Consider the following 21,865-nt stretch of genomic DNA (forward strand, 5'->3'; position numbering starts at 1 on the left):
GTGAACTTCCTTAATAACACTACTTACCATCAGGTTTACTCTGATTTAATAGTTTCAATTTCCCACAGTCTAAAATGTTAGATTCATTTAAATTTGATCTATTCCTCACCTCCCCCCAGGCAGCAGGTGGAGGCTCCACAGGAGGATAATATTTGGGGACATCCCAAGCCACTGCAGCCATGAACCACTTGAAATCTTTACACTTAAGGTGTCTGCGCAGCTCCTTCTGGGCAGAGATGTCACCAGTTGAGAGATGTCTGTACTCAGGCCGTCGCTGGTAAATGTACTCTGCAAACTCGTCCATCCACGTCTCGGCCACTCGCTTCAGGTTCTGTGTGGCACAAAAAAGAGTAAACATTAATTTCTTCATGTTTTGAGTGAATGCTATTCATAACAGGGAAAATTTTAAACAAAAAAACCCAAGAAATCAGCATTCCACACAATTTTTAAGCTTAGCTGGTCTCATTTCTCAGTCTTAAAACTGGAAAAGTTCCAGTAACCATATGTTATCTTCATTACAGTGTGGAGCAAACACTACAGAGTATTAAGTACCCTGCTTTCCTGCTGGCTCTGTGAGAGAAAGTCTTCTGTCTGTTGAGCATCTTATTTTCTTTTACATTCTCTATGCATATTATTCATATGGGTTTTTGATTAATGATAGATGTTGAACAGAAATTTCCTTTCAGCTAGTCCCTGTTTTTTCCCTGATATTTCAGACCCGATAATGTGGAAGAATGGTTAAAATCCTTCTTTCTAATGTATTTCAATTTGCATTTGAAAGGCATCTGAATTTCAATCTGTCATGATACTGCTTAGTCACCAAGCAATTCCTACCTAAATTTTAGGGTCAGGTCTTACAAGTGAATGTTTGAGGGCAATCAGCCCTGAAGGGGAGTTGATCTGAAGAAAAAGACCTCCTTGGACAAGAGTCACAACAACCTGTGGCTTTCTGCACTCACTCATCCTATCAACATATCTAGGACTATTATGGTTCCATGAAACCCAGTTCTGGGCGTGTTCCACAAAGTTCATTTTGGTTGGCATTTTATAGGAAATAGAATTACCATTTTGCTGCATAAGAATTTATTCAAATTATAATTAATTAAATTAGCTGCCTCAAATTATACAATAAAACAAATATCATTGCAAAGAAAAATTCTGGTTAGACTGAAGAGAAAAATTTTATTGTTATTTACCACCAAGACGGGGGCATTTTTTTTCTTTTTCTTTTTTTTTTTTTTGCTTGTTTTTAAAATTCCTCCTACAACTCAATCCACACAAATTTATATGCAGATGTTGTAGTGGAGTATGGGCTTGGTCTATTCTGTATTGCCACAGCTGCCCAATAACCTTTTATCCCACCAACAGAGTAACATCTCTGGATAACACTGAGACACTAGGATGTTCTTATTGCTTTGTTTGTAAAAACAAGATAATCAAGTTTTATAATATTCTTTTTCTAGAACACTAACTGCAAAATGCTGAGATTTACTCTGTAATAACCTGGAGGACAACATACATCTGATTATCATCAACATAAGGTAATGTTTCTTTTCAGAACATTCTCTGCATCTAAGTAAGCTGGATACATACTCTGACTTGCCTTCAAGATTCACTGGAAAATTCTTTTCCTGAATTTTATTAATCCATGCAAACTAAATGTCCCTAAACTAATAAGGCTTATCTGAATACAAAGACAGCAAGACACAGAACAAAGGAAGTACTTTTAGCTGACGCTGCAAGATAAGTTTCTATGTGCTTTCTCTCTGTGAAGCAAATATGTTAAACCTGCAGGGATAAAGCAAGTAACATTAAAGCAGTGTAAGAATTCACAACACTCATATCATTATGCAAAAATGGCTTGTGCCCCACGTAAGTTTGACTTGTGTTGTAATTTCATGAAGACCTAAATAACTTTACCAGAAATTAAAATTCAAGAATAGGAACTGGGTAGGATGAAGAAAACCAGAAAAAAATCAAGAACATCATCTAAATGACAATCTCACCTTTCTGGTAGAAAACCTGTAACACAGAAATTTTCTGGCAAGTAAAAATACTACGTGATGAGATTTTGTACATGAGGGAAAAAAAAAAGAAAAAAAGATTAGGAACATTAAACAAAAAGCCAAAATAATGAAAATATGTGTGATTTCTAGCATATCTTCCACTGCAATGCTATACACCTCATTTGCTACAATGCAAACGCAGTTTAGGACTGTTCTATAATATAGTTTTTTGCAATCACTTCATCTGATAGGCTATTTTCATATATAAAAACCATACTATAAAAAGAGCCATACAGTAAAAGTACAGTAAAATAAAACAAACTCTTGGGAAAGAAAAATTCAAGTTAAATATTGCACCACCCCACCAATATTAAGAGTAGTCTCTGATGGACGTTTTTTTCTTTAGTTACTTGGCTGCACTAAAAGGACTGCATTCTGCTTTAGATGATTGTTACTGACAAAACATGAGTCCAACAAAAATCTTGATATTATACCTGGTCACTAACTCAAAATTCTAATTCACCAGTCAAAAACTTTTTGTTTTCCAATAACACCTTTATAACTGTTTGGGTTTCATGTGTGTTTGTGTGTAAACCCACCAAACATTGTATTAAAAAAGAGAGTCAGTTCTTCCCACCATTCTCCCCGTTATCACTTTGGACAAATCTATTTAAAACTTTGTTTCCTTGTTCTTGCAAGACCATTCTTTCCATCATACGCTAAAAATCACCTGTAATGAATTTGTGTATTATCCTTACTATGTTTACACATTTATGTCATAAACCAAACCTTTATGAGGCAGCCCTCTGAATTTCAATAGGTTTGTTTTTAAAAATACAAACTCTTGATTTGCTAGCTCTAAATCGCCAGACTACTTATGAACATGACCAAAAGTAACACTGTGTTCTGGAGTAGTGAGATGCTGTTTCTGAGGCAAGCACTTGGCATCTAAACAATTTAGTTTTAAAGAGGTTTGTTGACCTCAGTTAGCCTGGGTTGGCATTTCTTATCTTTATTACCACTATAGAAGCTCAGAAATCACCATACTTCCTTTTAACATAAATGTGCCCAGACAAGTAGTAAAACTCTGAATACTTGAACACAGTCAGGAGGAGCCACTGTACTGAAAGCTGGTTTGGTGCAACCTTGCACAGAAAAGGCAAACATCATTTACATTCTTACTTAGAATGCACTAATCCAGGCATGCTCCTGGAGCAAAAATATAGGCTGTCCAAGATGAGATGGGTGAACTTGTAAGCTGAAAATCCCCATTCTGTGGCTGTCTAGCAGCATGGTAAATTGCAGAGGACCTCTTAGGATCATAACTCTTTGCAAATTATGGCAGGTAGCTGCTGGGCTTCTACTCATCCCATCTGAGGAGCACAACCAAAATGAGAGCCCTCATCTCTGAGCACTTCAGGCCTACCAATCAAATGACTTACTGCAAGGTAAGGATGTGATTTCAAGTCCTGTACAAGTCTTCCAGAGTTGCCATTCCCATAATCTGCATGGATGTCTGACATAGTGGATGGAGGAAGGAGAATGCTCACTTCCTCCTTGCCTGACCCTTAGGTGAGGCTAGATACGATCTGAGCATGTCAGGTAGGCCCCACAGGTGAGAACGGTTTTGAATAGCTACCCAATCTTGACAGAGTCTAGCTGTAAACCAGCTTGAAGCAGTTTGACTTTGATATGATTTTACTCTGTGTGTGTATACTGCCACAGAACTTACATGTCAAAGAACTTAAAGAGCCTACCAGATTAGGTCACATTTTGTGAATGTTTTACAGCATCATTTAAGCACTCATTTCATTTTCATCATCATGAGACAGTGAAGTTTCACAGTGAAACTATTTTTCAAATAATTTCGGGTCAATAGGAATTAGATTTGAATCTTCTTGATTTCTGTCTCCTGTTACTATTAATGTAATCTTCTACAGAAAACTCATTTAAATGCCAGTTTCTCAAATGGCATCAAATATCACTATAGGAAGAACCAGTTTTGGCTTATCTTTGTGGTAGATCACTCTTGCTTGGATTCAATCTGAAAATCTCATGTAAATGCATGTGGAAAGGAAAAAATGAAAAACAGAATCATAGATTAGATTTGAACTGATCTCAAAGATCATTGAGTCCAACTGTTAACCCAGCACTGCCAAGTCCACCACTAAACCATGTCCCTAAGAGTCACATCTACATGTCTTTTAAATACCTCCAGGGATGGTGACTCAACCACTTCCCCAGGCAGCCTGTTCCAATGCTTGACAACATGTTTCTACAGCTGAAAGTGGTGTAGCTTAGCTTGGTTGACAAATTCATTGCAAGGCTACAGATGTCCAGATTGATTACTCTTAATAGAAAAAAAAAAAAATAAATAAAAACAATTAAATGTAGATCAATTAATTATTTATTAGTTATATGAATTGACACACAAAATAAAGAAGTCATAGGGACTCTAAGTGGACATCTGAGGACCTTCCTAGGATCTGTCCAAGAAGACCAATGACAATTTGTTATCTCTTTTGTCTTTTTCAGTGAAAATTTTCTGTATGAAAATAAGTAAGGCCCGGTGGTATTTCAACAGATGTATATTTCTATATGCTAGGTTGTAACATCAGTCACAAAGAAACTGTGAGATGAATACAACAGTGACAGCAACCATGCTGAGTCATCAGCTGTCATCAGTTGCTCATTTATGCATTCTTGATATAATTTTCATCACTGCTACAATTTTACCCTCTGGTAAATTCTTTACCACTGGTCTTACATTTAGACAAGTTTTATTTAAGTTTATATGAACTCACTCATTTAAGACTGTGATTTTGTTTTGTATTTTTACTCAACAGTAGCCTACAATAGAGTAAGTTACAATGTCACTGATACATGGATGTCATGGTTTAACCTCAGCTGACAAGAAAGCACCACACAGGCACTTAGTCCCCCTTAAAGGGATGGGAGAGAGACTCCCAAGAGTGAAAGTGAGAGAACTCAAGAGTTGAGATAAAGATAATTTACCAGGGAAACGAAAGACTGTGCATACAAGCAAAGCCATTCACCACTTCCTGTGGGCAGGCAGGTGTTCAGCCATCTCCAGGAAAGCAAGGATTTGTCACGCCTAATGACAACTTGGGAGGACAAATACCATCGCTCTAAACACCTTCTCTTCCTCCTTCTTCCTCAGCTTTATATACTGAGCATGTTTCCATACGGTCTGGAATATCCCTGTGGTCAGTTGGGATCAACTGTCCTGTCTGTGTTTCTTCCCAGCTCCTTACCCTGCTTGCTGGGGGGCTGGTGTGAGGCACAGAAAAGGCCTTGACCCAGTGCAAGCCCTGCTCAGCAATAAGGAAAACATCTCTACATTGATAAAAGTTTCCAGCACTAATACAAAACACAGCCCCGTACTAACTACTCTCAAGAAAATTAACTCTATCCCAGCCAAAGCCAGCACAGCAGACTTCAATAAATGAGTTTAAATCAGCTTGACTGGAAAACGAGAGAGACAAATGAGGACTTCTGCACTTGAAAATGAAAAATTTTCATGGGCCTTTTTTTCCAGTGAGTAGGATAGATACATCTCTGTAACCAAATGACTGTCCCTTTTCTAAGTGCGTAAGATCATCTGTCATTTTCAAGAGACGTGATGTTACTCAGTGAGAAAAAAGCAGATGTTGGCCATGAGAATGGAACAGCAGGGTAAGACAGGGACATGTGAAAGGACAGGTCCATAAATATTAGCTTCAAGCAAAGTTTAACTGGATTAGTCCCTCATATGAGAGGGGTTGTTCCTAATTTTGTCACTGTGGCTGGTGTGCTGGCTTGAGATGACAGCACTCATGTGAGCCAGCACACCTCCATCCTCTAGGTGCATCTTTTCCAGTTAACATTTTAGATGCAGCAGTTGGACTAATAGGACAATGCAATTCCTGTCCTTAGTTTCTCCAGATGTTCTAAAGATTTTTATCAGGTGTCACTAAAAGAGCACAATGGTTCTATTGTTTGTTTCATTTCCCGTGCACAACCTGTTTTTTCTTCTTTTGTGCCTATCTCATTACATGAAACTGACCCTGATCTCAATCAATAGACTTTACTTTTGTCAATATTAAACTACAACTGGAACACTTGAAACCTGTAATGAGATCCTATTGTCCTGCATTTAGTCAACATTTTCCAGGAAGCTGGATGTCACCAGATGGTATTTGTCACATGAGCCAGGACAACAAAATTACTTTCAATTACGCCAATCAAATACAAATCACCACAGCATGTCTGAGACCTGACTGCATTTTGTTTGTGAAATGTAAGAGGGAATATTACTATTTACTTGACAAGAATAACACAACAATCTTGGTAACAACTGATATTAATCAGTCAATCTCTTTTTCTTCCTAGTAAAATTCTAGTGAGATTATTTTCACCTCACCTACATCATCTTACTAATTTAAATTTTTCTATTTTTCTTTTGTGAAGCACAATATTGTAGCTACTTCAAAATGGGTGCCCTGTTTACTTCTAAAAGCAGCTGTATTTAATTTGCCTGGAAATAAAATAATATACAGTTTGTTTTACACAAAACATATTTTAAAAGTGCATAGGGATCTATCCAGTCAAGACAACTCTATGTTCCTGTGGAATATGGGTAGCATAATGTTATAATGAACTATCACAGAGAAGAGAACAAAATATGACTGGAGGAGCTTATCTAACAAATATGGATTAATATGCCAGAGGCAGCAGGGTACAAAACTCCAGAACACTCACAAGGAGAAAAACGATACCCCCAGTTTTGTGCAAAGGTCTTTCCATCAGTGTCAGAAGACAAAGTTTACCATTTCTGTGTATTTCTACAGCAGAAAAACAACAAAACATTTCCTGGACACTAATCACAGTCTTGTGATGTTCAGGTTTCAATACTTCAACCTGCCCACATCAGTTAAGCCTCAATGAGGGGCTTTCATACCTTTCCCCTTGTCCCCTAACTCCCTTTTAATTTACACAGTGGTACTATTTGTCAATATTCCCCCTTCTTGGGTATCTTGTTTTGGTTCTTTTCACATAACTGTGTTTAAAACTTAACTGGGTTTCATATCAGAAATATTTATGTAAAAAACCCCAAGAATCAGCAAAACCCAACCAAATAAAGAGATGTCTGCAGGCATAAAAGAAATGCATCCGCATGGAAGACAGTATTCTTACTAGGCGACAAAGCTGGTGTGGTATATAAATAAATCTTCTACGAGTTAGCACAGCTGGCAGAGAGGCAAGAGCCCATTTATTTTCAGCCAGTAGTCTCCAAATACCTAGAACTGAAATTCCTCAGACGTCATCTGAAAACAAACAGGATTTCAGTCTCTCTATAAAAGTTTGCATCTCCGCCAGGTACACAAAAATAATAATTTTAAAATCCATGCACTGGAAAATCTACACCTCTTGCTCACATGAGGCCAACCCGCAGAATTTGGGGGCAGAGATGTTTCCGGTCCTAGTGAGAATGCTGCCTGCCCCCAGCTCTGTGGCTGTAAGGGAGCTGTGGAACACAGAATGACACTACAAGAACATCACCACAAATTTGCTGGCTGCTGCCATGCTTGTGTTACACACCCACACAGACCACAGCCCATCCCTGCAGCTTTGTGTCATCAGTGAACTTGCTCAGGGAGCATCTGCCCCTTCATTCAAGTAATTCTGAATGAATGAATAAGTTAAATAAATACTGGGCCCAGTGACAATGACAGGCCTCCAACTAGACCCTGTGCCACTGATTACACCCTCTGGGGTCTGCCATTCTTCCTCATAGAGCCAGCCCTCTATCCACCTTACTGTCCACCCATCTAACCAACTCTCCTTGGGTTTGCCTATGAGGATATTTTGCGAGACAGTGTCAAAAGCCTTGTCAAAGTAAAGGATAATAATTTAAATATTTTTGTTGGAAAGTACGCTGAGATCTTATTTTAATTAATTTTAATGATGAATTTATAAATTGCTTAATGAAAAATATTACAATGGAAACTTAACAGCTGTATTGTGTAATAATCATAGTTACCATATATTACAGCAGTGCTGTTCTAAGAAGGTGAATCTTGCTTGATTCCTAAATAATGTGCCTGTTCTAAGCTGATGTAGCACCTGCTTACTGTGGTTGCTGAATCATAACCAACTTTTTGCTGCAGTCTTTTGTGCTACAGAGGTGATTGCAGAAGTGCCAGCAGTGTTCCCTGAACAGCATGCCACATCTATCCATTCACACTCCAGTCAAGAGAAAATGTAGTCATCACCTAACTGATTGTCCTGATTCTTTAATCTGCCTGGAAAAAGAGTATAAAATGTTCATTGACAACTTTAAGAAACTCCCAAATACTGTTTGCAGATGGAAAGAAATAGACCAAAACAGTCATTATATTAAAGGAAGCTCTGACAAAATTGCAAATGTGGCCAGAGCAGCCGATGATATAGCTACAATAATTTTCTTTGAAGATCCCTTTTGAAGCCACACAAAAAGGCTGAGACAATGCTTCAGGTGGGAATCTGAGCCCACCTTTACCAGTTGAATTCCTGAACCCAAATTCGTGCAAGTTCCAATTGAGTGACACCATGTAATGAGAGAAATGTCATTGTGCTTGTGCCTGATCTGCCACATGATCACCGTGCTGTGGAATGCCATGTCCTGGCAGGCAGGGAGGAATTCAACCTAAGGTTAGGATTCACCACCCTGCTGGGTTAGCATCCAGTTTGAATTTCAGTGGGATTGCCCTTCCCTTTAAAAAGGCCTAATGTGCTAATGTTCTGTGGTTAATCCTAAAAGGCTGTGTAAAATACCTGCAAGAAAAAGAAATTCTGTAGATATATTTTGAAACTTAGTTAATCTCTGCATATCCTATGGAACAGTGAGATTTTATTGATATATTTCTTACAGCTTTTATAGAACCACAAATAGAAAACTAAAGAAAATACATAATAAATTGAGATACACCTAGAAGAAAATGCTAAGAATATTCTTAAGTCTAATTTCATAGGTAACTGGCTAAAAGTAAATGGCTTAGATAGAATTGTTAAAAGAGAAGCAACAATCAGAAATAAAACTTGCAACTAAAATAATCCAGTAAAACAATTCAGCAGTTTTTAGGATTTGGGGGTTTGCTTTCTAAACATGCCTTACCTAAAACAAACAGGCAAAATTAGTTATTATTTACTGCAGTTTTGTGCAGAGATTGACAGGTTTGGAATGAATGAATAATGATGTGGTGCTTCCAGGTTATAAAATGGGATCAGTGTTGACATCTGCATGCCTATTACTATCTCTTTATTTGCAATTGCCTGTATATTTAACATTGACTGCTTTCAGCAAGCAGCAATATCTTAAGACATCTTCAGACAAAAATATTCAGTCTTTTTATCTACATTTGATTGTCAGAATCTGTTTATAAATCTATTATGTGTGTTTACAGCTTCCTGTAATTTTGCTCTGCACTACCACACAATATTACTAACTGCTTTATATGTGTATGCTTTTCCATTTATGTGGGATGTGGCAGCAAAAAATATGCATACATTTTCGAGGTCTTGAGTTACAGATAAGATAGAAAATTGATGTCATGATCCATACTATTGTGTGTGGTACAATAATGATTATTTAGTGATGGGGAGGTGCAACAAAGTTTTTGACAGGTCTCTGATTTCTGAAAGCATACATGATCCTCATGCTGGGTTACAGCTCTCCAACTGAGATTAGTCAAGTGGCTGAGACTGTGTTTTGAAACTCACTGCTAAAAGATAAAGAAAGGTGAAATCCGAAAGAAAGGTAAAATGCTCACAACTAAAGATTATGTTTTAAGGGTAAGCATAAGTTGAAACAGCTTGAAAGGAAACCCATGGCATGATTTGGGCTATGCCTGAATTTGTCTGGAAGCTCTGTTCTCTTCCTAAATCCAGTCCCCATTTCCCTTGTGCTGGTGCTGGGGAATAGGATGGGAAAATCTGTCAACTTTTCATGCAGCATCTGCACAAGGGGAAATTCCCCCTTGATTAATGAAGACCTCTTGCAATCATTCATAGAATCGAGGTTGGGCTTTCTAGGGCTCATTCCTTTGTGAACTGCATCTACGGCATGCTCCTTTAAACAGCAGAAGGTGGAAAAGGATTTAGTAAAAACCTTTGTGGAAACTACTTAGTAGTGAAAAGCACTGCTTCTGGCCGTGGGGATAATATTTCCAGATATTCTTGAGTGTGTTATTCATTATATATTTGAACCAGGAGGAAGTTCTAGATAAAAAAATCTCATGAGGGGTAGATTATAATCTTTGGATAATATAACATTTGGAGGATAAAGCAAAGACAGTTGAAATATCCAGGCCACTCCTGTAAATAATTGCCTATAATACAATATTATTTTGGCTAACAGCTCCATTTGGGAGAAGATTAATCTAGCCTTGATTTTCTTTTTCTGGCAAGGATGGGCAAAAGACAGTATTTTTAGATTTAAAATGACATACAATATGATGGGTCAAGGACAAAATTCTCTTCCTTGGTTAGCTATTGAAATAGCCCAAAACATACAGATGCTCTTGTGCTCTTGTCAGCCTTGATGCAATGCAAAAAATACTGTACTGGAAAGAAGCTGTGAATCTGAGAATTCCAAGTTTCTTTTAGTGATAACTGTATGTCACAAATTTACCTCAGCATCATGTTTTGGACTGCCACAACACAGAAAAAAATATCCATTTTTTGAATGGAAGGATAAGACTCACCACTAGATCTTTTCCCACAAGATATAGGGTAATCAGTCTGTGCATGGGCAGAGATATCAGTTTTATAACTGGAAATGTTTTTCAGTAATACTTCATGAGTGATCTATTGAAATCAATCTAAAAAAAATAGTACAGGGAGGCTGCAGGCTGTGGCTACCTGATGGTTGTAGGCATTCACAGTGACACCATGAAAACCACTTAAGTGCTGAACCGTGCAAGATGCCAGTAGCACAAATAGAATGACTGTATTTTGATCCTACTGGTAGTGCATGAGACAGCATATTCTGTAATGAGGTACTTTGTGCTGTAACAGAAGAAAACAGAGACTAAGGTTTGAATTTTGTATTTTCAGTTGTGTGTGATTTTTTGCAGGGAATATCATAAATGAAGCAGTTTCATTCAGGCAGTCCAAAAATCTGGATGGGGCAACTCTGACAGGACACAGAGTTATACTTGGGGAAGATATTTAATCTCACAATTTAGTCAATATAGTTTTTTCCCCCAGCACTAATCCCATTACTGAATTGTGTGTAACAGTGTCTACACTGATGCCCTGTTAAGGCAAATTCTTTCTGTCTAGCCAGCTGTCAGGCAAGCAGCACAGGCAGCCTCCTTTTTCTGCTGCTGTTAGTACAGCAAGCCTGATCCTGTGGTGCTGAAACCAAGGATGTCTCCCCCTTAAAGCAAGAAATTCATTCTTTTATTCATGCCACATTCTCATTATTAAGAAAAAACTATGATTCATGAAGTATTACCCTATGGCAATATGCAGACTTTAATATTAATGCCATTTTATTAAAAAAAAAAATCCTCTAAACTAGAAAAGATTAAACTCAAGCATGAATAAATACTAGTATCTTCCTGGAAGCTACATCTGTGCCCTTCATCTCCCATCTTTTGACATCCTGTGAACATCTCCAGAAAGTTACAGAACATTTTCTCTTGAGCAAAAAGCCCCTCATGGATATGAATGTGTTCAGTAGTCTTTGAGAAATGTCTAGAGGTCTTGTAATTTCTCACTCTCACAGCTCCAAGATGGCTGTATTCCACAACCAGATTTTACACAATAATAAGACAGTCTCTCAAATAATTGTTACTCAGTCCTTTTGCCTCAGAAAACATCCCTTCCATGAGATTCTGCCTGTTCTGCTAACTGATAAGAAAATGTGCATTCAAATTGGTCCTGCTTATAAAAACTAGGACTGACAACACTGTGCAATTTGAGAACTGCAAGCTTTAGGTTATTCCTAGGTTCTTTTGAATCAGCATGAAATGTGCCTCTGTGCTGAGACGTCCAACCCTGTAATTTTAAGCTTCCATTTTATTCTTGGTAATCTTATCTCTGAAAGGCAGAATAACTGCAGTAATTGCACATCCCATTTCAGAAAAATAAAGAAACATTCATTTTCCATTTTAATAGTTTACTGGAAACTGGTTCACAAGGAATGAAGAGACTGATAATGAATGAAAATGAAAAACAGCAAGACCCAATTACTCACCCGTGCCAGGCTAGTTCCAGAAGGGACTTTATACGGGACATACTTTCTGTAGATATGTCCAACTCGAGAGCATGGAACATCATACATGCCACCTCCACACATCCACACCTGGAAAGCAGACAGAAAGCAAATGAAAGAATGATTCCTGGAAACAAATGAGGCAAAGAAAGCAATTTAACCAATGTATATGTGAAAATAACACATCATTCTGTGCTGACCCGTCCCAGTCATGGTGGCCTTCTTGGTATTCTGGTAACTGGGATATGGTAACGTGGCAGACTCTCCCACCCAGAATCTCACTGCGCAAAGACAGAGTATGTTCAAAAGAAAAATATGAAATAGAAAGAGAAATAAATAGAAATAGAAAGGTTTGGGCTGGAAGGGACTTGAAGTTTGGCCACTTTCATTGGGCTTGCCTGTTCGTGTTATGGTGGGTATATCTACCTGGTCCTGGAATTCAGCCCCTGACTGACTGTGAATGGAGAAAATAGGCATCAGAGTGAAGGCTTGAATTACAAAGTGATTTAGATAGCTGCTTCTTATGGATCATTTGTGTATCAGGCCTTACAGTCCCTTAGCAGTTAGCCATGGCATCCAACTGAGACCTGATAATGAAATGTTTGAGGATCTAACCTCATTACAGAGCAAACCTAAATACACTAATGTAAATGCATAAGAAAGACTTGAAACCAGTGAAAGTGGATTTTCCTTAAATTCTACGTACACCGATGTGCAATCGGGTAGAGTTGAGAGCTACTGGGGAAGCTGCTGCTCTACTACCTCCCATTACAGAATTGACTAAGGCACAGGAGCCTCTGGACATGTCATCTACTCTCCTAGTGAGCACAGTTCTTCTCAGGGAGGAAGTTCTCAGGTGGACTGGGAATGGAGACCCAAATGAGTGCTCTTTCTCCATGCCAAAATAGCTTATTACCACCCAGAGCAATCTTGCACGTGTTCATGCCATGCAGACATGAGGATCATCTTCTTAAAAAAAAAACCAACCATTTTGTAAAATCTGCCTCTTAAATAAACCTTGAAATCCTCACCTGTTTCATCTCATGACAGCTAATTCACTGGAAAACATGCATAAACATAGTAAAATATCATAAAAGCAAGAGTGTTAAAATAATGTTATTCACTTTTCTAACAATATTTCTTTTGTACATTACATCATTTGTACTTTTTTAAAGTGGGACCCTCCTCTCTGTGGCTGTCTTCAAACAACCCAGTGCATCAATGAAAACACAGACCTATGTTTACTATTTGTTCTCGTTTTTTAAATGGAGGTGTAATTTCAAAGACTAGACAAATTATTGCCATGATTAGTCAAAGCTTCTTAGCCTTTGAAGAATGGACAGCATAGCAGTGTGACCCAAAGTTCAGCCCCAGCACAAATTTAAAAGACAAGAAAGCAAAAAATTTATATATATATATATATATACACAATTATATATATATATATATATATATATATATAGGCCAGTAGTACTTGAACTGAGGCAATAAGAGCTGCAGTAGACATATATTGCATTTCTTCTAAAGCAGTAGGATAAGAGTAAAAAAAAAAAAAAGAAGAAACCCCAGTCAGATATGCTGAGGCAGTAACAAGTGGGAGGAAATAACACTGTGTTAGGCTTATATTTGATAGATATAAAACCTGAAAATGCTGTGCTGCATCTGAGGTATGCTGTGCAGGGTAATTGAAATGAATCTTGGGCTGCCTTGAAGGACATTTAGCATCTGTTCCTGTTTATCTTTCAGCTTCAGAATGGTATTAAAAGCATTTTTTATATTTTCCTGAGAAGATCAATTCTGGCAACTTTGTCTTTAAAATGTGCATTTTTATGTCACATGCACTAAATACAAGAAATTGGAGAATGACTTCTGTGATAAGTATTAAAGACCTCCAGTATACCATGGAAGAAATTTAGGGGGTGTGGGACATTTGGCAAAATTATTTCAGAAGCAATGAAACTCTCAGGATTGTTAATGTCTCCTTCTTATAAAAGCAATGAATCTGGTCTGCAGCTGAGGAATAAGAAACAAAGATGAGACCAAATTAATGCAATTCCAGCTTGGAAAGATCAAAAGAGTAGTTTATGTGTCACCTAGAGACTATCTCACAATTTATCTTTATATGGCTCCTTCCAACAGACTGCTGCAAAACGTTTTATAGGGATGGTTGAAAGCAAAAAGCAGGCATTAACACAAGCTTTAAAAGAAATTAAGCTGTGGTTATGGGGTTTTGTTCCTGACTGGAGATTAGATGCCACAGATGTATTTTTTGGGCTCTCTTCTACAGCTCCTGTGGGATTTTGGGTGAATCACTCTCTTTTCACGTTACTTCTTTGTCTTTTAAATTGAATTTTGCCTTCTCTTGTGGTTCCCCCACCTTAGCACTCCGGTTTATGAGTGATCCAGCCTGGAAACTACCTGGAAAATGTAAATACTATGCATGCAAGACTGAGATTCCAATCCAGATGCTACACTGTAGTCATAATTACTGCAGTAAGAGACTCATGATTTTTGAGCAGTGGAGGATGTGTCGCTGGGGAAAAGAAACATGCAGCAAATTATGCAAAGGATTTAGAGGGTACTGAATGGACTTTGGATTAAGCTTCAAAACTAATTGAGAAATATACTGCTGCTGAGAATCAGTAACAAAACACAACAGTGAGAGACACTGAAATGAAGGGAAAATACAAACAGTAAACTGGTGGAAGAAGAATATATAATATTTCATGCAAAGGTGACAACTTTGTGCTTTTCATATTTTGCAAGAGAAATGGACTACAAACAGGAGAAATGTATTACAACAGTGGGGCTGAAAAAGTTGTAGAAAATAAGAATATAAAAATTTTATGGGATTTTTCAGTCACTCTTCTTGAAATATAAGCCAAAAGAACAGATTTGGCAGTTGTAGAAATGGAGAAAGAACAATATTTTCCTGTGAACTTTTACATGCAGTGAGAATGTTCCTCTAAATGAAAAAAAAAAATAAATTGAAAAATAGGATCACTGACTGCAAATCTACAGTCAATGTGTTCGCAAATTGCAAAACCATTTACTGGAGGTGCAGTGGGATTTCCTGTCAGGAAATATTAAAACTGTACAATATAAACTGGGAACTGATGACTGTAGGTATTTCAACAATACTCACCAGCACCTCTAAAATTCTGAGAAAATTAGCAGTATTCCACATTTGTCAGTCCTTCATTTAGATTACAATTGCACTGACAAGTGGTAATGCTCCTCCACTCCCTATCTCCTGCCAAGATTGACAACTGTGGAGGGAATAATGATTATGATGATAATGATGATAAAGAAAGGTATTAATGAACTTGGAGGTTTTGGAAAACAGGGATGAAGAGAATTTGGAGGATGTATTGGCATGGATAAGGATAAAACAACTGTAGATACAGATGACTACCTTCAAGAGGCTAGGGAATCACCATTTGCATTTTTGGTTAAGGTATGATTTACAATGCCTAAGGAATGTCTAGTGCAAGGGATTGCATTGGGTTTGCATGGCCAGGTTTTGGTAGCAGGGGGGCAATTGGGGTGGCATCTGCAAGAAGCTGCCAGAAGCCTCCCTCAGGTTCGACAGACCTAATGGCAGCTGGCTCCAGGATGGACATGCCCCTGCCCAAGGCTATCAGTGACGGCGGCAGCTCCTCTGGGATAACAGATTTAAGAAGAGGGAAAAGTTACTGTGAAACTTTAGCCAGAGAGAAGAGTGACAATATGTGAAAGCACCAGCTATGCAGACATCAAGGTCAGGGAAGAAGCAGGGGGAGGAGGTGCCCCAGGTGCTGAAGCAGATTCCCTCGCAGCCTGTGGCAAAAACCATGGTGAGGCAGCTGTGTCCCTGTAGCCTCTGAAAGGTTCAGGGTAGAGGAGAGACCACAGAGATCCACCTGCTGCCCCTGGAGGACCTCATGGTGGAGCAGGTGAAGAATATGAGGAGGAAGGAGCAGCAGAGACAACATATGAAGAACTAACCATAGCCCCCATTTCCTGTTCCACTGAGAGTGAGGAAGAGGAGAAAACAGGGAGTGAAGTTGAGCTTGAGAAGAAGGGAGGAGGTGGGGGGGAAGGTGTTGTAAAATTTGGGTTCATTTCTCATTGCCCTACTCTGATTTGATTGGTTATAAAGTATTTTTTCCCCAGGTCAGGTCATCTTTGCCCATGACGGTAACCGGTGAGTGATCTCTCTCCCTCTCCTTATCTTGCTCCACAGGCCTTTTGTTATATTTCCTTTCCCTTACTCACATGAGAAGGAAGTGTTGGAGCAGCTTTGCTGGGCACCTGGAACACACCCAAGGTCAACCACAAGGGTCTTCAGGAAACAGAAGACATTGGTATCTTTTGGTACTCAGTGTTACGGTGATTACTACATAAACAGTGCCTGTCTAACAGATTTAAATTTAGGATTTCCCAAATCATAGCTTTCCTTGTTATTGTGAAGAGATACTATTAATCAGGTGAGTTCTGGTGCTTTGCCAGCTTTCACAAGTCTAGCACACACCAAAGACTAATGTCAGCAAGATGTCATACACCTTTTTAATTAAAAACATTGATCCTGATTTTGCCAAAAAATAAAATCCTAAACACTTTCTTATGTAAAAATTAATCTAAGAAACTAATTAATGAAAAGGTCATATTTTGAGACAGTTTGTGGCTGTGTCACCATTCAGAGTACTCCAAATAATTATTTGCCAAGCAAATCAATGTGAGATGTAGCATCAACACAGGGCACCTGTCTGACAACCCTTCCACAGGCCAAAGAGTAAACTGTCATCTCTAGATTCACTTAAGTGAAGCCAAGGAAGCTGAACAAATCTGGTTGTCTGGCTTTTTCACTGACTTTCACTGACTTTGGAACAGTTTGAAAGTCCACCATCTTACCAAGTTTTGTGAACAGATTTGGTAAATTGAACTGTCTGGCTAATTGGTCCTCATTTAAATAAGTTTTAAGATGACTGAATCTATAGCTACAGTAGAACTTGCTGAAGCAGAAATCTTTCCTAAGCTGATAGCAGTGATTCTGACATAATAAGCCCCAATTCTTTCTGTTTGTCTCTTCCACTTCTGTGATTTTTCTCCTATTTTTTGTTATTTCCAACCAAACTGCAAAATTCTTTTTAAAATTTGCATGCCTTAAATTCTTCCAATAGGAATTTACTCCTATTTGGCAGTCATTTCTAAAGATTATATTTTTCTGCTTTTAACACCAGTAGGAAAGGACAAGGACCCTAAGATCACAACATACTAATGAGATTGATCCAGAGATATGACTGAAATGAGACCCAGAGTGACACAGCTGCCTCCAAAATAAAAAAAATCCTCTCACTTGAACTAAACACACTGGGACAATCTTGTGTCTCAATTTCCAGTTGTGTTACCATGGTTTCTATACAGAGTCTGGAGAGAACAACAAGTATGTTCCTTGTGAAGATGAATAAAAGGAATATTTGAAATAGGATAATAAAATCACTGGTGATCTGTCAGACACCATTGTGACAGCTACAAGTAACTACTGATACTTGCCTGTGAAACAATCTAAATGGACAGAAGGTAAATCAATATATTCTAAACATATGGTCTAGCTATTGAGTTTCCCCTGCCTTCCTGTTTTATTTTGCTGAGGTATAAGAAGGATTTGGAGAAACACAAGAGTAAGTCAGTTAATGCAAAACATTTTGCAGTTCTGGAACTCCTGTAAAGACAGCCTGTAACACTGTACATTTCATTCAACAGAATGGCATCAGCACTGTTTTAATTGTAGCTGAAACTCAGATTCAGCAAGATATCTGGTATTAGTCATGGCTGACATGCTAAACTTATTTAAAGAGCTTTACACTGACAGAGTCTGGAAGTAGGCTGGAAAGATCCTGGAGCTAAATTTGAATTGCAATTTCATTTCCAAGCTTTATCCAAATACATTTGACCCAAATTATCTAAGTCATGAAACTCTATCAAAAGTCCTTGAAAAACTTTGCATGTCGAGACCATGAGGTAAAATTTTTATGTCCTTGGGTATACTGGAAAATAAGCTCAGTTTTCAAAATTAGGCATGTTAGTCCTCAGAAAACTAATACAAATGCCTCTTTTACATGTCAAAAGTAACAAGACTTTCAACTCTACATGTAAATGCCAAGTAACTGATTTCAATACACATGCCCACATACAGGATATGAGGGTATACTATAACATGACGGGTCATACATAACTTGAGCACTTGAAAACTCCCCATATGTCATTACAATAATTTAAATGCAATTTTAAAAAAATCTGCTTTGGAACAGCTGGCCTGCAGACAACAGCTCATGGCAGCTGAGCTGCTCCAGTGATCCACTGCTATTGAAAGGAGTCTTTCTTCCTATGACTTTCTCTATTTCCACTCATTCTCTTGAGCTGTCTCCAGGGGACCCTATCCCCAGAGATGATTAGATTAAACTTGTTGATCTGGACAGAAAAATTATTCCATTTTCTTTTTGCTGGATTAGTTCTCTGTTGACTTGTTGAACTAAGCTCAACACTTGAGCACAAACACAGCATCAGAGTGGAGGTAAGTGGAGAAGACTTGATAAAAGGAAAAAGGTGGAACTTCATTCTTTGACAGTGGTAAGCTACCATGTTTTCAGAGGGAGTTGCACTCTCGGCGATTTTTGTATGGCTTCTGGAGCAATTGTTTATGGCACTGTAGAAATTCCTAATGAAAAGAAGTATTGTATTAAATTACATTAAAAGACAGAAGCCCAGATGAATGAAAGCGTTGTGAAAACACCAGGAGGAAGTATTCCATGAAGTGGCTCGATGACTTACCTTAAAGGAGATTTCATACTGCTCTCCTCCCCATATTTCTAATCCTGGATCATAGCCTCCCAGCTCCCAAAACCATTTCCGGTTAACGGCAAATAGACCTCCAGCCATTACAGGAGACCTGAAGGATGAATAAAACAAAACAAACAATAATGAAGATGTTTGGATCGTGTGTGTGTGCCTCTGGGTCTGTTTGTATGAATGCTGTTTGAATTGTGAAGCTATGAAAGGCATATATGAAGAGTAGTGTAAGCAAACAATATTTACCTTTATTCATCCAAAAAAGGACTCTAGATGAGAAACAGGAAATATAATAGATCTAGAGAATGGTAGACAGTCATGCAAAAACTCCTTAAAAAAAAAATCCCAAAAAAACCAAGCCCCAAAAACCAATAGCCTCCCCAAAAGATCTGTTTGTTGCAAACTAACAGAGAAAGAAGGGGACTCTGGAAACCTGCCAAAGTACTTAATGAGTCTCAGTACTCCACATGAAGTAATGTGCATGTGAAAGTGAGCAGAAGTTTTCAATTCATTTCAGTTTCATAGGTGCTGGCTAGAGAAAGGCAGAAAGGTGCAAGAGGATGGCTGAAGAGAAGCTGTTGGGATCAAAACATCTGCTTTCCTAAGCATTTAAAACTCCTCAGATGTATGTCACAGTGGTAATGTGACTTATAGGCAAATAATTTGTTATGCTTCCAATGTTTCCATTCATTCCATTAATAAATATGTGGAATTTTCTTCAATTAGCTCAGTCTTTTTCACAGACAATATAGAAAACAAATGAGATACCTAAAGTTATTGTTAGAGAACAATGACAAAAATATATTGTAAACTTGTAAGCAGGAATTTTGTACTGGAAAACAAGCATTTTCTCTCTTCTTTTTCTTTCAGTACCAAGAAGACCATGTTTCTAATGCAGTAAATACATTGACAGATCTCAGGATTCAAATGTTACTCTTCAACTGATTCCTTGAAGTTGTGGTGGAAGGGGAATACAAAGGCATCTATGCTGTACAGGAGGGAAACAATATGCTTAAGAAAGTCCAACCCAACTATGCAATTCCATCAATGCAGATCAACACCAGCCTTATGAGTTTTAGAGCAAGAAGTCAGAAGAAACACATTCATGCTGATGGCTGGCCAGAGAGAGAAGAAAAGACAAAGCCATGGGAGACCTGGATGGCTTCCAGGCAATGTTTCCTTAGCAGAGAGCCAACATGAAACCTCGTCCTACGCCCAGTATCTTGTAACAGTGAAGCCCCAAGGGAAAATTATTCCACCCTGGGGCATTTTTGTTTCGAATTACTGCTGGTGGTTTTTTTTTTTTTTTTTTTTTTTGGGGGGGGGGGGGGGGCTATGGAAGCAGATGGTATCATCCTGGAAGTCCTGACTGGAAAATAAAAACTTCCCCCTTTGTCACTGGTTTAGGATTTGGCAGTGAACTTGGGACTGGTAATATTTCAGGAATCCATGCATAAGTTAGAAGTTTATTGAAGAGGAAATCATATTAATGGAACATTCTGCCATATTTTCTCTGCCTTAACACTTTTTTATACTGCTGTCTTTTATCCAAGCAGTAGAGATGATGAAATAGCAAGCAAACAGCTGAGTGGTCTCTGCCACCATCAGGAAGCCAGTGAATCCCCATGCATGAATGTTAGAAAATTATCCCCTCATTTGCATTCATGGTAATGAGAAACATTATGGATAATTTTCCTTTCCCTTCTATATGGTAGCTTAAAAAAAATTAAACTACCCATTTTCATGACTCTTACAGACTAATTTCATTTTCCTTTAGAGATTACATTTTTAAAAGGACATAGAAGCTTTGAGAAACAAAGCTTTGTGAAAAAAATCCAAACTGGCAAGGCTGTGCACTGTAATGTACACTGAATGCTAACACTTTTTTACTGTTATTGACATTTCATATTTCAATATTGACTGTATTTCCACATATGAATAAATTCAACAGAGATTTTATTAGAAACCTTCCCCCGAGGATTCTGACTACTACAATACATTTTCAATTCCTACCAAAGTAAATCTAATTACAACATGTCCTTTTTGACTTCAGGTTTTAAATAATCAACATAATGTCCTTTTATAAAGAAGGACTTACAGAGAAAATGCTTATAACTAAATTGCTACTGACAGAAGAAATGTAGTCCCAAAAATCACTCGGAAAATGCAGGATTTCTTTAATTCTCATGGATACAATATCTTTCCTAATAATTTCTCTCAGTACAGTGAATGGCCTATAAAAGAGGCAATTGCTGCAGGTAAATCAGATGGAACACAAAAAAAAAAATCAGACTTAAAATTCCAAAGTAATTGGCAAATACTTACAAATTATATTCTAATCGACAGATTTTTCCAGTGCAAAAGCTGAGTAACAAAACCCCTTGTTCTTTAGATGTGAAAGTTCAGAACATATACTGCAATTAACAAAACTACCTAATGACTGGAACAGTAGCAAACTCAATTTTTGCATACCCTTAAAGAGAAGAAATTGAATGTAATGTTGCCCCGCTAATTCCTATTCCACAAGATGTTCTGACATTTGCTGTTTTGTAGGAAGAGTAATGAAGAGGAAAAGCAGGATGGCCTTTTGGTTTTCATTAGAGTGGAATTAGTAATAAGCTGTGTGAAACTGAGTGCTTGGCACAGCATGAATTCCACTCCACGCCAGAAGCAGCTACTGTTGAACCGGCTTAAAATTGTCTCCAAAATATGAAGACAAGAGTCCAGTCTTGCAATCATGGCCGATATGAAAAGTCCTTATGTATCA

The 21,865-nt window shown here is 38.0% G+C and overlaps 1 protein-coding gene across 1 annotated transcript in view; it reads right to left on the reverse strand.

The window, feature by feature from the left end:
* GALNTL6 (polypeptide N-acetylgalactosaminyltransferase like 6) overlaps nucleotides 1-21,865 on the reverse strand; it is a 432,734-nt gene that overhangs the window by 22,026 nt on the left and 388,843 nt on the right. The window contains exons 8-10 of the mRNA XM_066185979.1: nucleotides 19,081-19,198; nucleotides 12,250-12,357; nucleotides 110-331 (exon numbers count right to left, since the gene is read on the reverse strand). Of these exons, the coding sequence (XP_066042076.1) occupies nucleotides 110-331; nucleotides 12,250-12,357; nucleotides 19,081-19,198 (448 nt within the window). The remainder of the gene's footprint in view (nucleotides 1-109; nucleotides 332-12,249; nucleotides 12,358-19,080; nucleotides 19,199-21,865) is intronic.

This window comes from Chamaea fasciata, unplaced genomic scaffold, assembly GCF_029207755.1.
Source record: "Chamaea fasciata isolate MVZ Bird 193981 ecotype frontalis unplaced genomic scaffold, bChaFas1.0.hap1 SCAF_6, whole genome shotgun sequence".
Classification (NCBI taxonomy): Eukaryota; Metazoa; Chordata; class Aves; order Passeriformes; family Sylviidae; genus Chamaea; species Chamaea fasciata.